At 49.7% G+C, this 19,397-nt stretch overlaps 1 protein-coding gene across 7 annotated transcripts in view; it reads left to right on the top strand.

The window, feature by feature from the left end:
- Positions 1-2,258: 2,258 nt before the first annotated feature.
- The window catches only part of UBP1 (upstream binding protein 1), a 41,704-nt gene continuing 24,565 nt past the window's right edge, over positions 2,259-19,397 (top strand). For 5 of the 7 annotated variants that reach the window (XR_005882014.1, XR_005882016.1, XR_005882013.1 and 2 more), the window contains exons 1-2: positions 2,259-2,550; positions 16,213-16,364. Coding sequence is in view for 3 of the 7 variants with exons in the window: in XM_040964201.1 (XP_040820135.1) it covers positions 2,438-2,550; positions 16,213-16,364 (265 nt within the window). In the remaining 4 variants the exon portion in view is untranslated. Of the gene's footprint in view, positions 2,551-14,621; positions 14,810-16,212; positions 16,365-19,397 lie in introns of those variants that run through there. The other 2 variants (XM_040964225.1, XM_040964234.1) reach the window with 2 other exon arrangements.

The raw sequence follows: 19,397 nt of genomic DNA, 5'->3' as shown, positions 1-19,397 counted from the left end.
CACAGGATTTTCCTCTCACACAAGTATGAATCTGTTGTTTATTCAAAGTGAGTATGAAACAAAAATTGTTTAATAACAGCTCACCTTTACCTAAAGCCAATGGACGGCTTGAGTTGTTATCGAAGTTTGGGTCAGAGTAGAGATTTGGAATCACAATTGTATTGCTTCAATAAAGCAAGAAACTGATTAAAGTACCACTCTCCCCCTTGCGGTGAATTTGCCAGCTAGAGAGCATTTGGCAACAACATAAGGGGACCTTGGTTGTCATGATTTTTGAGTTCCGGGGTCATCCTATAGGACAAAGGACAGCCCCGAGGATGAGAATCGCCCAGCCTTGGGCCTGGTGCAGGGGCATAGTGGCTAAATCCTTGCCTTGCGTGCACCAGGATCCCATATGGGTGCTGGTTCTAATCTCAGCTGCTCCAGTTGCCAGCCAGCTCCCTGCTTGTGGCCTGGGAAAGCAATGGAGGAAGGCCCAAAACTTTGGGACCCTGCATCCGCATGGGAGACCCAGAAGAAGCTCCAACCTCCTGCCTTTGGATCAAGTTAGCTCTAGTCATTGTGGCTGCTTGAGGAATGAACTAGCAGATAGGATCCTTTTTCACTGTAAATCTCTTTCCAATAAAATTTTGTAAAAATCACACTTTATCATCCTTTAAAAACAAAAAACCAAATGTCCATCATGGCTGAGGCTGGACTAGGCCAAACCCAGGAGCTGGGACCTCAATGCAGGGTCACAGCAACAGAACTGTAGACTTGGCTGCTCTGGCTAGGTCACCAAGCAATCGTTTCCGTGGGGTGAGGACCGTCCTCGAGTTATACTTGAACAAGATTGTTTCCGTTAACTCGGGTGGGGCAGCTGATCTGGAATCGCTGGACCGGGCTTCTTTTACTGACATTCCAGCCTGAATAAGATGAGGCTGGATTTCATCAGAAAGCCCTGCTCCGGCTTACTGTTTCCTCAACCGTGAAATGCCATCTTCCGCATCTACTCCCGTAGCTGTAGCAAAGCTTTGTGAAATGGGGTAATGACTCTGCAAGCTCATAGTTAAATAACAGAAGCCTAAAATTCTCTCATTTCTGGCCGAGGGACGTTGTGTTACCATCCGGGTTGCACCTGTATTTGGAACTATCTGGGTCGGAGTTGGAAGGCAGCAGGTTCAGGCAGCTCGGATCTGCCTCGGCTGCCTCCCTCCCTCCCTCCTCGGGCCCCGAGGCGCGTGGCCGGGATGCACCGCTAAGGGAGGCCCCCGGGAGCTTCCCGCCGGGCGTCGTGAAGCTGCACAACCCCAAGGTCAGCGACTGCTCCGGGTCACTCACGCGAGCCAGTCACCCGGGGCTCCGGGGAAGACCTTCCGGAGTTCTCCCGCGGCAGCGCTGATTGGTCTATTCTTACGCCAATCAACGTGCTCCGCACACCCCAGGAAGCACAGCGAATCGCTCGCTCTCCCTCCCTCTACAGAAGGAAAAAAAAAAAAGACTGCCGGAAATAGCGTTGGGAGAGCGCGGCGCCTGCGGCTATGGCGTTTGGGGCGACTTCCGCCAACGCCGACCAATGAACTCTGTCTTCGGGTTGCAAATAAAGTCCTCCGACCTGTCCCAGAGAAACGACGTTGTCATTGGCTCTTGGCTCAGGGGCGCAGAGACTCACGGGAGCCTCGTCCGCCCATCCTTCCCCGTGATTGGCCGCTTGGAGCGTCCATCGTCTTCCTCTCTGGCCGGAGCGGGCGCCTCTTCCTGGACTGGCAGCGCTGCAGGCGGCGAGGCCGCACGGGGCCGGGACCTAGCCTCGGGGGGCGTGGCCGCGCTGTGTCCGGCCGCGAGGCGCTGGGCGTGGCCCGGAGCGCGGGGCCACGCGGGGGCGGGGCCGGGGCGGGGCCCGCGGAGGCGGAAGTGGCGAGCGGGTCGGAGCCGGAGCCGGGGGAGAGGAGCCGAGGCAGCGTCCGGGCGGGCAGAGCGGCCAGGGCGGCGGGGCGCGGGCCAGGCCGACGGGCCCGGGGGAGGGAGGAAGCGGCTGAGGGCGCGCGTGCCGCGGTCGGTGGTCGGAGCGGGTTCCTCCGCGCGGCCCCCGGGGTGGGGAGGGAGAGGATGCGGGCCGGGCGGCGGCGGCTGCGGCGGCGCTAGCGGCGGCATGAGGCGCGGGGCCGGGGTCCCCGGGAGGGAGGCGCTGCCGGCGGCCCGGCCGCTCCCGCTGCAGCTGTTCGCCGGGCTCGCCGTGCGCTGCCCGCGGGGCCCTGGCCGCTGGCGTCGCGGTCGACGTCCGGGCCGCCGCTGGTGACCGCTCGCCGCCGCTGCCCCCGCCGTCCCCGCCGCCGCCGCCGGAGGCTTGCACCCCGCGCCCTGCCGTCCGGGCGCACCCGCGGAAGAGCCCCGGCCTCCCTCGGCCCCCTGGACGCGGAGGCTTGCGCCGCGCGGGGTCGGCGGCGAGGCCCGAAAAATGGCTTGGGTGCTCAAGATGGACGAGGTGATCGAATCCGGGCTGGTGCACGACTTCGACGCCAGCCTTTCCGGCATCGGGCAGGAGCTGGGCGCCGGCGCCTACAGCATGAGGTACGGCGGGAACTGGCCTGGCTGCCCCTGCAGCGGGGAGCCCCGCAGGCCTCGGGGCGCACCCCCGGGAGCCCCACTCCCCCGGGGCCCCCCGCTGCGTGCGGCTGGCGGAAGGCGGTGGGGGAAGGGGCTCCCCGGCCTTCCTTGCAAGTGGTTTAACAAGCCCCTTGGCTGGAACTGGCGTAGACTGGTGGAAAATGCTGCTCACCGGGTGGCCATCCGGTGCTGCCCGGTCGCTGTGCATGGTGGTCTTTGCAGCTTGCACATGGTGCTTCCGCGGCTGTTGTAACAGTTAACTCTGTCCTAAGAATGGAGCCGGTGTGCGTGCAAGCGAAGTTTCTTGTCCTGGGGGACCGGCGTCTCTGGCTATTCCCTCCCGAGGGCTTTTAAGCTGCGGCGGCTGCACTCTCCACCCCCCCCCCCCAAACAATAGTTTGTTTAGTCTCTGTACCACTCATTTTTGTTGAATTCTGAGTTTAGTGGCTGCCCAATCATGGTGAAGAATGCACTCGTTTTTGGAAACCCTTAGTAGCTTGAAAGGTCGGTGTTAGGGTGAGGAGGTGCGGTAAGGGGCTGGATTGAAGTTCAGCTTATGAACTTGGAAGTCCTTCTGCCGGTTATCTGCCCGCAGCCCTAGGGGTGTGAGTAGGGGTGTGTAGGGGGGGGTTCAGGAATGGCTTGAACGATGGTGTCTTCTGGCCGGTGGCATGGGGCGGGGGGGCTGCTCCCCAAAGTCATGCAGCTTTTAAAGCTTCCAAAAGGAATTCTGGGTCCTGAAGAACCCTCAGAACAGCCTAGAGGCTTCTGGGAGCCTGGAACCTGGAAGCAGGTGGTGGAGAGCCTGACCTGAACTCCTGCTGGGCTCCCCGGACTTGGCACCTCCCGCGCTTGGGTAACTCGAGGGCTTGAGCCAAGCTGGCCTGTTTTCTGGAACAGCGGTCTCAGGTGTTGAGGTCGGGCTGTCCCTGGGCTGCCCGGGACTCTCGGGGGCACCAGGTCTTTCCACCTTGCTTCTGCTTTTTGGGAAATGAAAGCTTGCTGCTGGGAACTTACTGACTGTGAGCTTTTCACTCCCCCCTTACCCCCTTCCCACGGATTTATACTTGAACTCTGTGAGTTAGCTACCTTATTCCCCTTGTTAACTTCTGTTTAAGTGGAAAGGGAATAAAACCTTAGTATTAAAACCTTAGTATTATTAAAACCTCATCCTGCCCTGGTTCTGAAAGTGTAGCCCGTGGTCTCTGCCATTCCGTGTCATTTACAACAGTTCCCCTGGGGAAACTTTGTCCCTTGACTAATTGAAGTCCTCATGTGTCAGTGGGAGGCGACTAGCATGTTTAAAGAACTTGCTCAGCTTTTTTTTTTTTCCTTAGACATTCATGAGAGTGCCCCTTGCAAAGCTGAGGCCCGAGATTTCACACGGACAGCCTAGGAAATTCGAAAATGGACTAACAAGGACAAGAAGACCAGGAAGAAGCACTTGCGGGGCGGGGGAGGGAGCAGGTGGGCTTTCCACGCGTGGCCTGGAGCCGGGAGACTTGGGCGTGGGTCTGGGGATGCTCGGGAACTGTGAGCCATTTCCTCGGGCATCCAGTGGGAAGGAATTCAGAACTTCGGTAATTCAGAAGTTCACTTGAGGAAATGACTGGGAAAATGGCTTGCTGATAAAGACTCACTTTGTAGGTGGCCCTCCATTTTCCTTTGGAAGCAGGCTTGCATCATTTGCTGTTAGGGTGTGTTCAGAGGACAGGTGTTTTCAAGCGTAGGGAATGGTTTCCTCAGCATTTGAGGAAGATAGTTCGAAAGAAAAGGGATTTCTGTCTTGAACGGTCCTACCTTGAACTGTGGAAATGTTAGGCACGTGCCGCTTGCTTCTGATGCTGGCTTAGTCTGCCTTTTGTTTTTGGCTCCTCTGTGTGTGTGTGTGTGTGTGTGTGTGTGCGCGCGTGCGTGTGCGCGCGCTTGCATGCCTGTGTGCACACACTGCTGGCCACACTTGAGTGAAGGATGCTAGCTGTGGCAGGTTCCATGTGAAATGAGGCAGGTCATAAGTCTTTTTAAAAGTCTACGGTTTGTAATTTCCAAGGGGAGAGAGCAGTCAGCCCTGTCGGAAGTGTGTGGCGCAAGGCTGAGGTGTAGAAGTGACCCGCGCCCAGCAGCCCGTCCTCCTTGGTCACCAGCTCCCGGAAGGCTCTTGCTCCCTCACCAGTGGGAGGTCGGAATTCATTGTGTCCTGAGGTCTAGGTCACTTAAGTTTTGAGAAATATGGGGCAGATAACCAAATGTCCTTTACAAGGTAAGCCTTGGGTTCAAGTGTCCTGAAGAGAGGGTCTTTGGGGTCACCATTGTTCCCGTGAAGTTTACGGTCCATGGCACGTTCATTTTCAGGGTTCAGGTCGGTATTGAGTTGTGGAGGGTAAGAAGTCGGGCGCACTAATTGGAGAAGCTTTGGTAGGAAATGGTGGCCTGAGAGCAGGCATCTCCTGGCCTTGGCTGGCCTTCACTGCCCTGCGCCTCTTAGAAGCATATTGTATACCCCGCACATTGTGAAGTGGGAGGTTCTTCCGTAACTTGCAGAGAAGTTGTAAGTCAGAACAGCTGTGAGGCGAAGGCATGTTTTAATGGTGATTAAAAGGTTAGACTATTAGAGACTCTGAGTTGGTGGGGTTTGTATTGTAGCCGGGAATGGCTGCTGGCTTTCTTTGGGTCTCCTACTGAAACAGAATTTATGTCTTGGAAATACAGAAAGGTTTTAGAACCACCGAAATTCAGCCTTCTAGAAATGACAGTTTCTATATAACTGCTTGCTTCAAGGCTTCAAACCTTCCTCTGGATTTTAACCTGTCATATAGGAAGGAATTTAACAGAATGCTATTTTATAAATTAAGGATTTCAGATTCTGGTGTCCACATTGGCTTTTGCATTCACCACCTTTAGGCAGGAGTTGCCCAGCCCTCTGTAAGGGATCGCTTGCTGAGTAGTTTACTTTGCAAGCTGGGTGAGCTGTTTTTTTTTTAACCCTAAAAAAATGTGAAGCCATGCCAAGCTCGGGGTGGCCTGAGTTCAAGTCCAGAGGACAGCCTGTGATGAGGGTTCTTGATGGCCTTGGAGAAGTGCTTACTGCGCATGGGTAGTGTGTCTTCCAGCAGTTTCTTCTATGTAGCCCTACGGTCTCAGCTCCTTCCCTGCGATCTTCATGTTCGATTTCAAGGGTGTTCACTCCACGCCTGGTTGAATGCAGTTTCTATCCTTCCGTTAGGCCTGTTTGAAGTTCAGTAGTTTGTTGATATGTTCTCTAATAAACTTCATACATTTCATCATAGTGGCACTTACTGATTTTGTTGGTACACATTTAATGTATTTGTTCTTCAAGGAAATACTATCTGCGATTTGGTTTTTTTTTTTTTCCTTCCTTCCTTCCTGCCTTCTCTTTCTCCTTGTAGTGTTTTCTTCCCTTGGAATGTATCTAACTGATGAAATTCCTAAACTGTGGTGATGGAGTCTTTTTTTTCCCCTTGCAGTTTTTAACTTTCTGAGTCTTTTTTTGGCTGCTGGTTCACTCCCCAGATGGCTGTAACAGCCCAGGCTGGGCTGCTGTGAAGCCAGGAGCCTGGAGCTGCTTCTGAGTCTTGCAGGTGGCGGCAATAGCCCAAGCACTTAGAGGCCTTCATTGCCTTGCCAGGTTATTAACAGGGAGCTGGATCATGACATGGCTCACAGCTGAGCCATCCCAGAGCCAGGAGCTTCTTCTGGGTCTCCTGTGTGGGTGCAGGGTCCCAAGGCTTTGAGCCATCCTTTGCTTTCTCAGAGCACAGGAGGATGGTGCATATGGGATGCTGTGCTTGGAGGTAGCGGGTTAGCCGCTGGAGCCCTTGTGCCGACCTCAGGCTCGCCGTGGCTATGGCTGTGGCAGTGACTGAGTGGAGGAGGACCATTGTTGATGGGATTCCTTTGCAGGATGTGTTGTAGCAGTGTTTTGCAGTCACTTCCTAATCATCAAAGTATCAAGAAATTTTGAGTACCAATTTGTTTAAAATAAAAACTGCAGGCCCAGCCCTGTAGCCTAGTGGCTAAAGTCCTTACCTTGCATGTGCAAGGATTCCATATGGGTGACGATTCTAATCCCAGCAGCCCTCCTTCCCATCGAGCTCCCTGCTTGTGACCTGGGAAAGTAGTAAAGGATAACCCAAAGCCTTGGAATCCTGCACCCACATGGGAGACCTAGAAGAAGCTCCTGGCTCCTGGGTTTGGATTGCCTCAGCTCTGGCCCATTATGGCTGCTTGGGGAGTGAATCTATGGACAGAAGATCTTCCTTTCTGTATATCTGACTTTCTAGTAAAAATTAAAGAAGAAGAAAGCTGGCTTCACATTAAGAAGCGGCTAGAAAAGGGAAGGCTCTGTTAGCAGCCTTGTATGACAGTCCTGGGTATATTTACTACCCAGCTAACACTTGACCAGAATGGGTTTGTATAACTTAGTTGCAATGTGGACTATGAAGTTTTCCATGTGCTTTTTGTGCTCTGTTGCATGCAGGTGGATTGGTGTGTGTGCGCTTTGCGTGGATCTTTTGCATGCCTTAAGTTTGTAATATGCATATTTTGGTCATTTGGAAAATACTGTTTTCCTGTGTCACGCAGATCTTCCAGTTGCTGACCATTTTTAGTGGGTATGAACAACAACAAAAAATGTATTCCTTAGTATGGCCACAATTTCCCGTTTTCTCCCTGGCAGCAAATGCTGCTAGTTTCCGTGCAGTTGATAAGCTCATTTTGTCAGTGTTGAGGAATTGTCAGCCACCTGGGTCTGAATAATCAGCTTAAGCGATGGCCCCTGGGAGAACCCACTGGGTCTGCTCCCAGCCCAAGCCCAGGTGCTGGAGCTGCTCCTTGAACAGCTGTTGTGCTTGAGTGTGAGGGCAGGACACGATGTGTCTCTCCGTGGGCCCAGATTCGTGTCTGGTGTTGACTCCTGCCAAAGCCATGGCGGTTCTCACCGCCATCAGTGCATGCCACCTGTCTGTTGACAGGTGAAAGGTCAGTGATGTTTTCATATTCATCTTAGCGCTCCCCGGCGCCCATGGACCCCACTTGGTTCAATTAATGTGACCTAGAGTTTAGATACGTAAAGCGTTGTCTTCTAACTTCTGAATACAAACCCCATTATGTAAGCCCAGACAAATTAAGTAGTCTGTGAATTATCACTCAGCATTGGCATGGCTGGGATTCGAAGTTCTGGAACTAGGGTCTGCTGTCGTTGCATTCTTAGGCTGCCTACCAAAATAGAAAGACGTTTCGCTCACTGGTTCACTCCCCAAGCAGCTGCAAAAGCCAGAGCTGCGCCAATCTGAAGCCAGGAGCATCTTCCAGGTCTCCCACGCAGGTGCCGGGTCCCAAGGCCTTGGGCTGTCCTTGTCCACTGTTTTCCCAGGCCACAGGCAGGGAGCTGGATGGGAAGTGGCGCAAGTGGCATACAAGCCAGAGCCCACATAGGATCCTGGCATGTGCAAGGCAAGGACTTTAGCCACTAGGCTACTTCCAGGCCTGGCTGCCTACCAATTTATGAATGAGAAGTGTAGTGCTATTTTTGGCAGTTTTTCCACTGGGGTGTGTTGAGCTTCTTTGTTCTGATACTTGTAGGATCTTCAATTTTCTAGGTGGTTGGACAGTATGTTTACAAAATGATAGATGTGTTTCAAAAAACATTTTTTTAAAAAAAGAAAGAGTGATGGGGTGGGACTCCCTGTTCCCTAGGTCACTCATCCAGTAGCTGTAGTGATCTGGATCTCCCACATGGGTGGTGAGGGCCATCACTTGCTGCTAGGCTACTGTGCCAGGCCCTGATTTGGTGATTTTTAACTTACTTTGAATGAACGGATGTTTGGCTATGCATGTGTTTTCTTCAAACACAGATTTTCCTGTGTTTAAGTTTTGGCTGGTGCCTGCCTCCTGGAGCCTGTCCCCTTTGCCATTCTAGGGGACTTGGACAGTCCCCTAAGGCTCTCAGCCCTTCCTACTCTAAGCAGATTGCTTGGCTGTGTACCTCACTGGTAAAAGTAAAGTTACATACACCGGGTGCCCCGTTAGGAGCTACTCATGGCGGCTCGAGGTGTGAACGGCCTGTGTTCTTCTGGTTGGTCGCCTGGGCTGTTTGAGTCGATGAATTGTTTTGGAGTTTGCGCGGCCTTTGTCTCGTCACGTTGTCTCTGCTCCCTTCTTTCCTCTTCTGTTGCTTCAGTGGAAATCTCTGTCCCTTGTTCCCTTTTGCTTTTTCCATCAGATTCTTTTCTGCCTTCTGTATGGTTGTGTAAGTCTATGTTTCAGCTCCTTATTTAAAGTGGAGTAAGCTGAATTTATCATTTGGGTCTGATCATTGTGGCACCTGCAGTCTTTGGTGTTCAGTCTGTGTCCAGTCAGCAAAATAGGGACTTGGAGAGTTCGGAGGGGAGAGAGATTGAGGCAGTGCTTGACCCGGAGGTGCTGGACGGTCTGAGAGGGAGGTGTGGAGCCCAATGGCTCCCAGGTGAGCTGCTGGAGGCAGGATTGCTGTGCTCCTGAAGTGGCTCCCCTTCCGAGCTCATTTCCCCCCAGTGCTTCCCAGCAGGATCGGGGAGAACTGATAACCAACGGCGGGGTCGGGGCTGGGTGTCAGCCAGCTCTTGTTTTTGCTGTTGGTTCTTGCTCTTCAGAGTCCTATTTGGCCTTTTCTGCTTGGTTATTTTTGGAGTATTGGCTTTTCAGAATTCCTTGGGATACATTGATGCTGAAGCATTTTCATGGGCTTGTCAGAATCCTGGGAATCCTAGCTGGATGTGACTTAGTGTAGACCCCGCAGAACCTGTGGAGCAGCTCACCAGTGTGGAGCCCCCTGGCTGATTGCTAGCCTGTACCTGGGGGCAGGTGTGGCTCATGCCAGCTCAGTATGGGTCAGGGAATCCGAGATCCAGAGCATGTGAAACCGCAGCCCAGTTCGCGTGCTTTCCGCAGGTGCGGGTAAAGCTGCCCTGAGCTGCGGTGGGTTTTGCCCTTTCCCTTGCTGTCTAGTCCAGTGTGCGTGTGTCCGATTGCAGCTTTGGCATCCTGTTCTCAGTGGGCCTGGAGCAGGGCAGAGGGTGGTGGTCCAGATCACTTGGCCAACCACTACTAGATGTTGAGTTCTTTATATCTTAGTGGTTTGTTTGTTTTAGTTCCTTAGCATTTGCATTTTGCTTTAGTTCGATAAATGTTACATTTTAGCTTTCTTGTCATTAAAAAAAAAATTCACATTCTAATCAGTTTTGAAAACTGAACCACTGTGGTGACATTGAAAAGATAGATGAGCCATGCTATCACCCCCTACCCTGGCATCTCCTAGTCAGTTGCTTTCCCTGAAGGCCACTGATAATTGCTGTTTTTTGGTCCTTGTAGTTCCATATGTGTCCGTTTGATTAAATTTTTTGTACATTTCAAGTCTTAGGTCACAGCATACGTTTAGGTGTTAACTTTGGTTAATTTTTAAACATTTTTTTAAAGATTTATTTATTTTTATTGGAGAGGCAGATGCACAGAGAAGAGGAGAGACAGAAAGGAAGATCTTCTGTCTGATGTTTCACTCCCCAAGCAGCCGTAATGGCCAGAACTATGCCAACTGAAGCCAGGAGCTTCTTCCGGGTCTCCCAAACAGGTGCAGGATCCCAAGGCTTTGCACCGTCCTCGACTGCTTTCCCAGGCCGCAAGCAGGGAGCTGGTTGGGAAACGGGGCTGCTGGAATTAGAACCAGCGCCTGTATGGGATCCCAACACGTGCAAGGCAAGGACTTTAACTGCTGCGGTATCACACAGGGCCCAACTGCTGGGAAAATTTTGTCATCATGTAGTTTGTTTTTTTCGATTTTGGTTTGTAAAAGAGATCATTTTGTTCTGTATGTTTTCAGGCTTTGAATTTGATGCATCAAAAACTTTTGTAGCCTTCATGTAATTTTTTTTTAAATTAAAAAGCATCCTATTGAACTGTCTTGTTTCGGCATAGTAGACATTACAGTTTTAAAATTATCTGGAGGCCTTGTCTTCCATTTTGGTGAAAATTGGTTATTGATACTGCAGTTGCTTTATTCAGCAGATGTCTCCACTCTGTTGTGGTAAATGAAATTGACTTACAGAATGGTTGGTGCTTAACAGGGTATTTGTTGGAAAATGACAAGAATTGTGTAAGGGGAACTGGGAGAGTATGATGGGAGGCGCTTCCTGGTAAAGCCTTCCTGAGCTGGGCGTAGCAAGTGGGAGAGCAGAGCTGGTGCAGAGGCCCTGCGGGAGGGGGGTGGAGAGAGCGGAGCCGAAGGGCATGATCCTATATATTCCAAGGCGCTTGTCTTGCCAGTGAGCCAGTGGAGGGTTCCAAGTCTGGCTTCTTTCTGTTTGGAAAGAGTCTCTGGTGTTCATGTTGTGTTGATTGGAAATCATTTTCTAAGTAACAAATTAACTAGAATTTCAATAGCAAGTTATCTGTGTGTCCAGTTTATGGAAAAGTTATTTTGAAACTAAGTGAATACCAAACTGAGTTGCCTTCTGGGGTCTGAAGCATATAAGATTTTATGTCCTGCGTGGGATGGAAGAAGGGAAGAGAGAGAGAGAATCAGTCTTCGTGTGCTGGTTCATCCCCCAGGCTGCAGCAGCTGGGCCAGGCCAGAGCCAGGAGCCAGGGACCTGATGGCAGATCTCCCACACAGGGGCAGAGGCCCAAGCACTGGGACCCTCTCCTACTTTTCCCGGGCCAGTAACAGAGAGCTGGATCAGAAATGGAGCACCCAGGACTCCAGAGGGCACCCAATGTGCTGGCTGACATTGTGGGCTTTACTCTGCTAGGCCATAAAGCTGGCCCCTATAAATACCATTTAGATGCAGTCTTGTCTTACGTTGATACCCTGTATTAGTGATTAACCCAAGAAATTACTAAAATCTGAGTTATTCCTCATGTCATTTTTCAGTATAATTAACTGATGCCTCTGGTTCATAACTATTATCTCTCTCTTCTTCGTCCAGGAGATTTGGACAACAACATAATATATATATTCACCAGCTCTGGTTTATTTGTAGCCTTGTGTGATTTTTATCAGGAGTTGCTTCGATGCGCAAAATACTATGTGAAATCCCATGATAAGCTTTCCATGTATCACAGGGTCGTAGGTGGGGCAAACCCCAGCCACGGGACAGAGGAAACTCCAGCAAGGGTTTGGGGATCACTTCCAACTGCGTATCCTCAGCTATCAAAAGAGGATGGTGTGTACTTTAGTGTCTTCAAAACAAATCAGGGTCCTGGCATGGTGGCACAGTGGCTAAATCCTGCCTTGCAACCACCAAGATCCCATCTGGGTGCCGGTTCATGTCCCAGTTGCTCCATTTCCCATCCAGCTCCCTGCTTGTGGCCTGGGAAAGCAGCTGAGGACGGCCCAAAGCCTTGGGACCCTGCATCTGTGCAGAAGACCTGGAAGAAGCTCCTGGCTTTGGATCGGCTCAGTTCTGGCCATAGTGGCCATTTGAGGAGTGAACCAGCAGTCAGAAGATCTTTGTCCCCATGAATTTGCCTTTTTAATAAAAATACATAAATCTTTTTTTAAAAAATCAGTACAGTGCTATAATTCAAATCTGTGTTAGGCAGGCTGGTTTTGTGGCTTAGTAGAGTAAGCCACTTGGTGTCTGCTGGGTGTCAGTTCAAGTTCTAGCTGTGTCAGACCGACTCAGCTTCCTGCTAACATCCATTGGGAGCAGTGGATGATGACTGCCATGCTTGGGCCTTTGCCCCAGGTGGGCGAGCTGAGGAGGAGACGCCCACTTGAGCTGAGCCCAAGCCTGCGGTGGTGGCCATTGGAGGAGTGAACTGGCATTCCAAAATTTCATTTCTTTCTCTCTTTGTAAGTCTACCTTTCAAGTAAATAAATAAGTCTTGGGGGAAAAAAATGTATGTGAGGAGTAGAAAAGCAGGTAGAGTACGGTGCTCCCAGTTTTCCCATTGAATTTCCACGTTTTGGTTTTGAGTTGAAGTGACTACCCAGTGTCAGCCGGAGCAAGATGAGGAACTCAAAGGAACTGGTGTGCTTCATTGTTGCTGTTGAAGCATGAATATAAAGGTGTGATACGAGTGTGCAAATTGGAATTATCTCATATTTCACATATTAATGAAGCGGGTGTAAAGTAATAGCGTTGCTGTGGAAGGTGGTTTGGAAGTCCCTCACAGTGTGCAACAGAATTACTGTGTGACCCGGCGAGTCACTCACGGGCATGTACCAAAGAGAATCTAAGCTGTGTCTGCAGAGCGCAGGGGTATCGTTGGAGCATTGCTCATGGCCACCCCCACAAGCGGAGCAGCCGGAGCCGGCAGCTGATGGGCACATGCACGGTGCTGTGTCTGTACCACACAGTGAGGTACTCAGCATGCTGCCACGTCGAGCAGAAGAAGGCAGATAACAGACCTCATACATTGGATCTCGTGTATGAGCGGGGGTTAAGATTCTGGTGAAGACACCTGCTTTTTTTTTATTCTTTAAAGATCTATTTTATTTTTGAAAGGCAGGTTTTACAGAGAGATAAGAAAAGACTGAAGCTGAGCCTGATGCGGTAGCCTAGTGGCTCTTGTCCTTGGCCTTGCACACCCTAGGATCCTGTATGGGCGCTGATTCTAGTCCCGGCGGCCCCACTTCCCATCCAGCTCTCTGCTTGTGGCCTGGGAAAGCAGTAGTCAAGGACAGCCCAAGGCCTTGGGACCCTGCACCTGCGTGGGAGACCCGGAAGAGGCTCCTGGCAACTGGCTTTGGAATGGCTCAGCTCCAGCCATTGCAGTCACTTGGGGAGTAAATCAATGGACAGAAGATCTTCCTCTCTGTCTCTCCTCCTCTCTGTATATCTGCCTTTCCAATAAAAATAAATAAATCTTTTTTTTTTTTTTAAAGGTGAATTTGCTGATTCATTTCCCAAATGGCTGAAATGACCAAAACTGAGTAGATCCAGAGGTGGCAGGCCGGAGCTTCTTTTTTTTTTTTTTTAAAGATTTATTTTTATTATTTTTTCATTGGAAAGGCAGATATACAGAGAGGAGAGACAGAGAGGAAGATCTTCCATCCGATGATTCACTCCCCAAGTGAGCGCAACGGGCTGATACTATGCCGGTCCGAAGCCAGGAGACTCTTCTGGGTCTCCCACGCGGGTGCAGGGTCCCAAAGCTTTGGGCCGTCCTCGACTGCTTTCCCAGGCCGCAGGCAGGGAGCTGGATGGGAAGCGGGGCTGCCGGGATAGAACCGGCGCCCATATGGGATCCCGGGCGTGCAAGGCGAGGACCTTAACCACTTGCGCGGCAGGCCCCGGAACTTCTTTTTTAAAGATTTATTTATTTTTATTACAAAGTCAGATATACAGAGAGAAAGATCTTCTGTCTGATGATTCACTCCCCAAGTGACTGCAAAAGCCGTGCTGTGCCAATCCGAAGCCCGGAGCCAGAAACTTCCTCCAGGTCTCCCACGTGGGGGCAGGGTCCCAAGACTTTGGGCTGTCCTCGACTGCTTTCCCAGGCCACAAACTGGGAGCTGAATGGGAAGCGGAGCCACTGGGATTAGAACTCGGCCCATATGGGATCCTGGCGCATTCAGGGTGAGGACTTTAGCCAATAGGCCACCGAGGCGGGACCTTCTTGCCAGCCGCCTCTGTAGCTGCAGGGCCCAAGGCCTTCCGCTGTGCCCGCTGCCTTCCCAGGCCACAAGCAAGGAGCTGGATAGAAAGGAGCAGCTGGGATGTGATCTGGCATCGGTATGGGATGCCACTGCTTGCAATTGGAGGCAGTTGGAGGGTTAGGCTGGTATGTCACCATGTCAGCCCACACCTCCCCACCCCCACCCCCTTTTTTTGTTTGTTTTTAAGATTTATTTTGAAAAAGTTTATAGAGAGGGAGAGATCTTCCAGCGCTGGTCAGACCTGATCCAGGACCTTCTTCTGGGCTTCTAGTTTGTGTGCTGTGGCCTAAACACTTAGAGCATCTTCCACTACTTTTCCCAGAAGGGCACAGGATCTGAAGTGGAGCAGCTGGGATGTGAACTGTTGCCATGTTGGATGCCAGCATCGTGGTGACAGCTGTAGCTCTGAGCCACAGCAGTGGCTCAGGTCACGAGAGACTTGGGCCCTGGCTGGGCAAGAAGCTGGATAGTAGGTCAGCTGATGGAAGCTCTTTCTCTGTTTTTCTTTCTGCTTCTTAAAAACAAAAACAAAATGCAGAATAGCTGGATCCATTGAGACAGAAGTAGGTGAGTGGTTGCTAGGACCGGGGTGAGGGTGGGTAGAGGGAATGCTGAGTGACTGCTAATGGGTATGGGATTTCTTTCTTTCTTTTAAAATATTTATTTATATGGGAGGCAGAGAGTATGTGCCTGTCTGCTGGTTCATTCCCTAAAGGCCCCGGGTAGCCCAAAGGGTAGGCCAGGGTCAGGCTGGGGTGCAGCCAGGAGCTGGAAATTCAACCCAGGCCTCCTGCGGGGTTGTCAGGAGCCCGGTTGGTTGCACTCTCACTGCTGCTTCCCAGTGACAGTGGCAGGAAGCAGGAGGAGGGGGCCAGAGGCTGACCTTGAAACCCAGGGACTCCCTGATTAGGGCAACAGTCTTCTCTGCGCCCCCAGTGCCCCCACGTTGGGGTTTCTTTTCAGACAAATATTCTGAAAGTAGGTACTGGCGATAATGGCATGACTGTGACTATATTAAAAACTGCCGTGGTAAATAGGTGATATCATTAAAACCATCAAATAACAAAAACAAACAAAACCCCACAGCAAGTATATCCATGGGTGTTTAACCACCTGGTGTGAGAAAGGACAGACCATGCCCTAGGCGGTCCGCGCCTCCCCTCCCCAGCAGTACTGGGCAGTACTGGGCAGTACTGGGCAGTCCTGGGGTGTGCTTCTCAGAAGCCGTTCTTTCAGACTGGGCAGGGAGCTTTATGTTCGCCGTGTGTCCTGCCTAGCAGGGACTTTCTGTAAAGCATCCTTTGTAATTCCGTGGTGCCAGTTGTACCCACCTTAGCAGGGACAGTTTCCACCATTTCCTAAGTTTATTTGCTTATTTGAAAGGCAGAATTACACAGAGAGGGGAGGAGGAGGAAGAGGAGGAAGAGAGATTATGAATGAATGATTTCAAGAGTCTTCCATCTGCTGATTCATTCCCCAAATGGCTGTGATGGGTGGAGCTGGGTTGATCCCAAACCAGGAGCCAAAAGCTCCTTGTCTCTCACTTGGGTACAGGGGACCAAGAGTTTGAGCCATCTTCCACTGATTTCTCAAGCACATTAGCAGGTGGTTCAGAAGTGGACCAGCTGAGACTTGAACTGGTGCCTGTATGGGATCCTGGTACCTCAGGTAGTAGCTTTACATGCTGTGCCATAGCACTGGCCACTTTTTTTTTTAAGCATTGTAATAGTTCTTTATCAGTAGTGTGGACTTTATCAAACAGTCTGTATTTATCCACCTAATCATAGCTGCCATCCAACCTCCCAACCAAGAGATACTCTAAATTGATAGTATTTTTCAGTCAACCAGATTGACATGAAATTTTATTCTGCATCTTATTTCTGATACTGGATGTTCAAGAAACTACTTCAGAATGTTTGCCTTAAAATTAAATTTCCCAAGTAAGTCAGTGTTGATGTTTTGCCTTGCAGTGATGTGTTGGCATTGCCCATTTTCAAGCAGGAAGATTCTAGCCTCCCGCTGGATGGTGAAACCAAGAACCCACCCTTCCAGTACGTAATGTGTGCCGCCACGTCCCCAGCCGTGAAGCTGCATGACGAGACGCTCACCTACCTGAACCAAGGTCAGTGTGACGGCGTCGGGCCTTGGTTTGCGGGAGTCCGTAATACGGAAGTCCATGATAAATGTGTTGGCATGATAGATGTTTTTTTAAAGTTTATAGTTTTGTTAATAAAACCCTGTAGGAATTGTAGTATGAGATAACAGCTAATGGTTTGTGGACATTGATTTGCCTTAAAGAGAGCCTGGGCAGCAAGGTTTACTCCAGGGTTTTTCAGACATCAGTGGAAAGAGGAGCAGGTCAGAAAGGATGTCAGTTATTTTTAGGGACTGTGGCTTTGACATGGAACTTGAGAATGTTTCAGAGGTCCAGCTGGCAAAGAACTTGGGTCTTGGACATGACACAGGGTTGTGCTGAAAATAGATTAAGCTGCAACAAGACGGGGCGTGTGATAAATAATATATGTCGGACTTGAGCTGCCCACATCATATCAATGCTGTATGCCAGGGTGTTACCCTCTGAGGGTGTGAAAGCTGCATGAGCAAGGGGCAGGTAGAGCTCACCTTTGCAGAGCGGGGGTGCTTCCCTTTGGGGCCTTCTGCAGTTTGCACGTCTGTGAGGGGCTTTACCTGCGAAGCACTCTGCTGTGCAGAAAGCTTCGGTAAGCGCATATTCTGAAGCATGCCGAATTATGTTTAATGGAACATTCTATGTGAAGGGATCAGTTTGAACAATGACTAACATTTTTATCATATTATCTTTTAAGAATATATATTTTCCTTCCACAAAACTGGGGTTATAATCTATTCACTGAGGGTATGTTCTGATTATTTTCCTGCCACTCAGTTTAATTGTATGAACTGTTAGAAGGAGCTGTAGATATTTATTTTTATTAATATTTTATCAATATATTTGTGATATGTAATGTATTATTTACACATTAATATATAAATAATATATACTAGTATTATTTATTGTGTCACTAATATTCTGAAATTTGGAAGAATATTTTTTTTGAGATAACTTTTTCAAGTTTTTTTTAAGATATTTGTTTTTTATTGAAAGTTAGATTTGCAGAGAAGGAGAGACAGAAAGATCCTCCATCCACTGCTTCAATTCCTAAGTGGCCATAATAGCTGGAGTTGAGTGGATCTGAAGCCAGGAGCCAGGAGCTTCTTCCACATCTCCCAGGCAGGTGCAGGATCCCAAGGCTTTGGACCAATCTCTACTGCTTTCCCAGACCACAGGCAGGGAGCTGGATGTGAAGCAAGGTTGCTGGGAGTAGAACTAGCACCCATATTGGTCCAATGCCCATTGAGCCCAAGATGATGAAATCAGGCATGTTGAACACCCACACAAAACAACCATTTAGATCCTGACTCAAGACACTAAGAACTCTACATCCAGAGAGAAGTTCAGCAGGCAGAGGATTAGCCTACTACTGACTTTATGGTCAAAGACTTTATACTCACTAAGTAAAAAGCTAAATAGGAAATGACAAGTCTGGGGTTGAGCAGGAAAATAGGCAAAGTTATTAAAATAATCAAATAAAAAGATGCTTAACTTCATGCAGAATAAATTTTAAAGTAGTCATGAAAACCATAAAAACTATAGTTATATGCAATTCTGATTTTTGACAGAGATTTAAAGCATAGTTTGCCAAACAGCATATTTACAGCAACACATAAACACAGACACTTCTCTTCTATTTCCTGCTGCAAGGGAGACCAGGTGACATTTGTCTTGAGTCTGGCATATATGCTTTAACATGATGTCCTCTGGTTCTGGCCATTTTGCTACAAATAGAATTTGATTCTTCTTCTTCTTTTTTAATTATTTTTATAAAATTTATTTCAAAGGCAGAGAAAGAGACAGATCACTGGTTTCCTCTCCACATGCGCACAACAGCCAAGGCTAGTTCAGGCTGAGCTCTGGAACCATGAGGTCTGTGTAGCTCTCCCACGTAAGCGGCAGGGCTCAAAAAGACTCACCTGCTCCCTTTGCTAGCTCTAGGTGCATGAGCAGAAGCAGGTAGTGAAGACTCGAATAATGCTCCAAGAGAGGAACCCAGCATGATGGCCTAGTGATAGCACACCTTGGGATCCCTTATCGTCGCCAGTTCTTATCCCAGGAGCTCCACTTCCCATCCAGCACCCTGCTTGTGGCCTGGGAAAGCAGTTGAGGACAGCCCAAAGCCTTGCAACCCTGCCACCCTCATGGGAGACCTGGAAGAGGCTCCTGGCTCCTGGCTTCAGATTGGCTCAGCTCCAGCCATTGCGACCCCTTGGGGAGTGAACCATTGGATGGAATTGAATGGAATATCTTCCTCTGTCTTCTCCTCTCTGTATATCTGCCTTTCCAATAAAAATAAGTAAATCTTAAAAAAACAAACAAGCAAACAAACAGAAAACACCCCAACAGAGGATGCAGGCGTTGTAATTGGCAGCCTAGTCCACTGCACCACCATGCCCACTTTCCTTTCTTTTTAACACTTAGCATTTGGGTATGCATTCAGGTCTTTGGGATGAGTTTCCTATTTGAAAAAATCTAAGAATTGTTTGGCAGTCTGTTTAGGATATAAAGAGAAGCAAATGGGGAGCAAGGGTATTCTAAAGTTACTCTGTTTTTTGTAAGGATTTATTGTGTTTTATTTGAAAGGCAGGTTTACAGAGAAAGGAGGAGAGACAGGGAGACAGAGGAACATCTTCCATCTGCTAGTTCACTCTCCAGATGGCTACAACAGCTGAAGCTCGGCTGGTCTAAAGCCTGGAGCTTCTTCCAGGTCTCCCATGTGGATGCAAGGGCTCAGTGATTTGCGCTGTCTTCTGCTGCTCTCCCCAGCACGTTAGCAGGGAGCTGGACCAGAAGTGGAACACCCACAACTGGAACTGGGGCCCATGTGGGTTGCCAGCCCTGTAGGTGCAGGCTTAACTTACTACTGCATGGCACTAGACTGTTTCTAATGACAAAAAAATAACCTGAGTTTCCCTTCCATGCAGATTAGCCAAATAAGTCCTGCTAGTTCTTTTTTAAATGGGCATCTAATGAGCCCTGGATGTCTTGTGTACTTTTATAAATATGTGTATCTGTATGCAG

The sequence above is a fragment of the Ochotona curzoniae genome, unplaced genomic scaffold (genome assembly GCF_017591425.1).
Source record: "Ochotona curzoniae isolate NIBS_2020 unplaced genomic scaffold, NIBS_Ocur_1.0 contig_1302, whole genome shotgun sequence".
Classification (NCBI taxonomy): domain Eukaryota; kingdom Metazoa; phylum Chordata; class Mammalia; order Lagomorpha; family Ochotonidae; genus Ochotona; species Ochotona curzoniae.
Note: the sequence above shows the minus strand (reverse complement) of the source record. Positions and strands in the feature narration are given on the sequence as shown.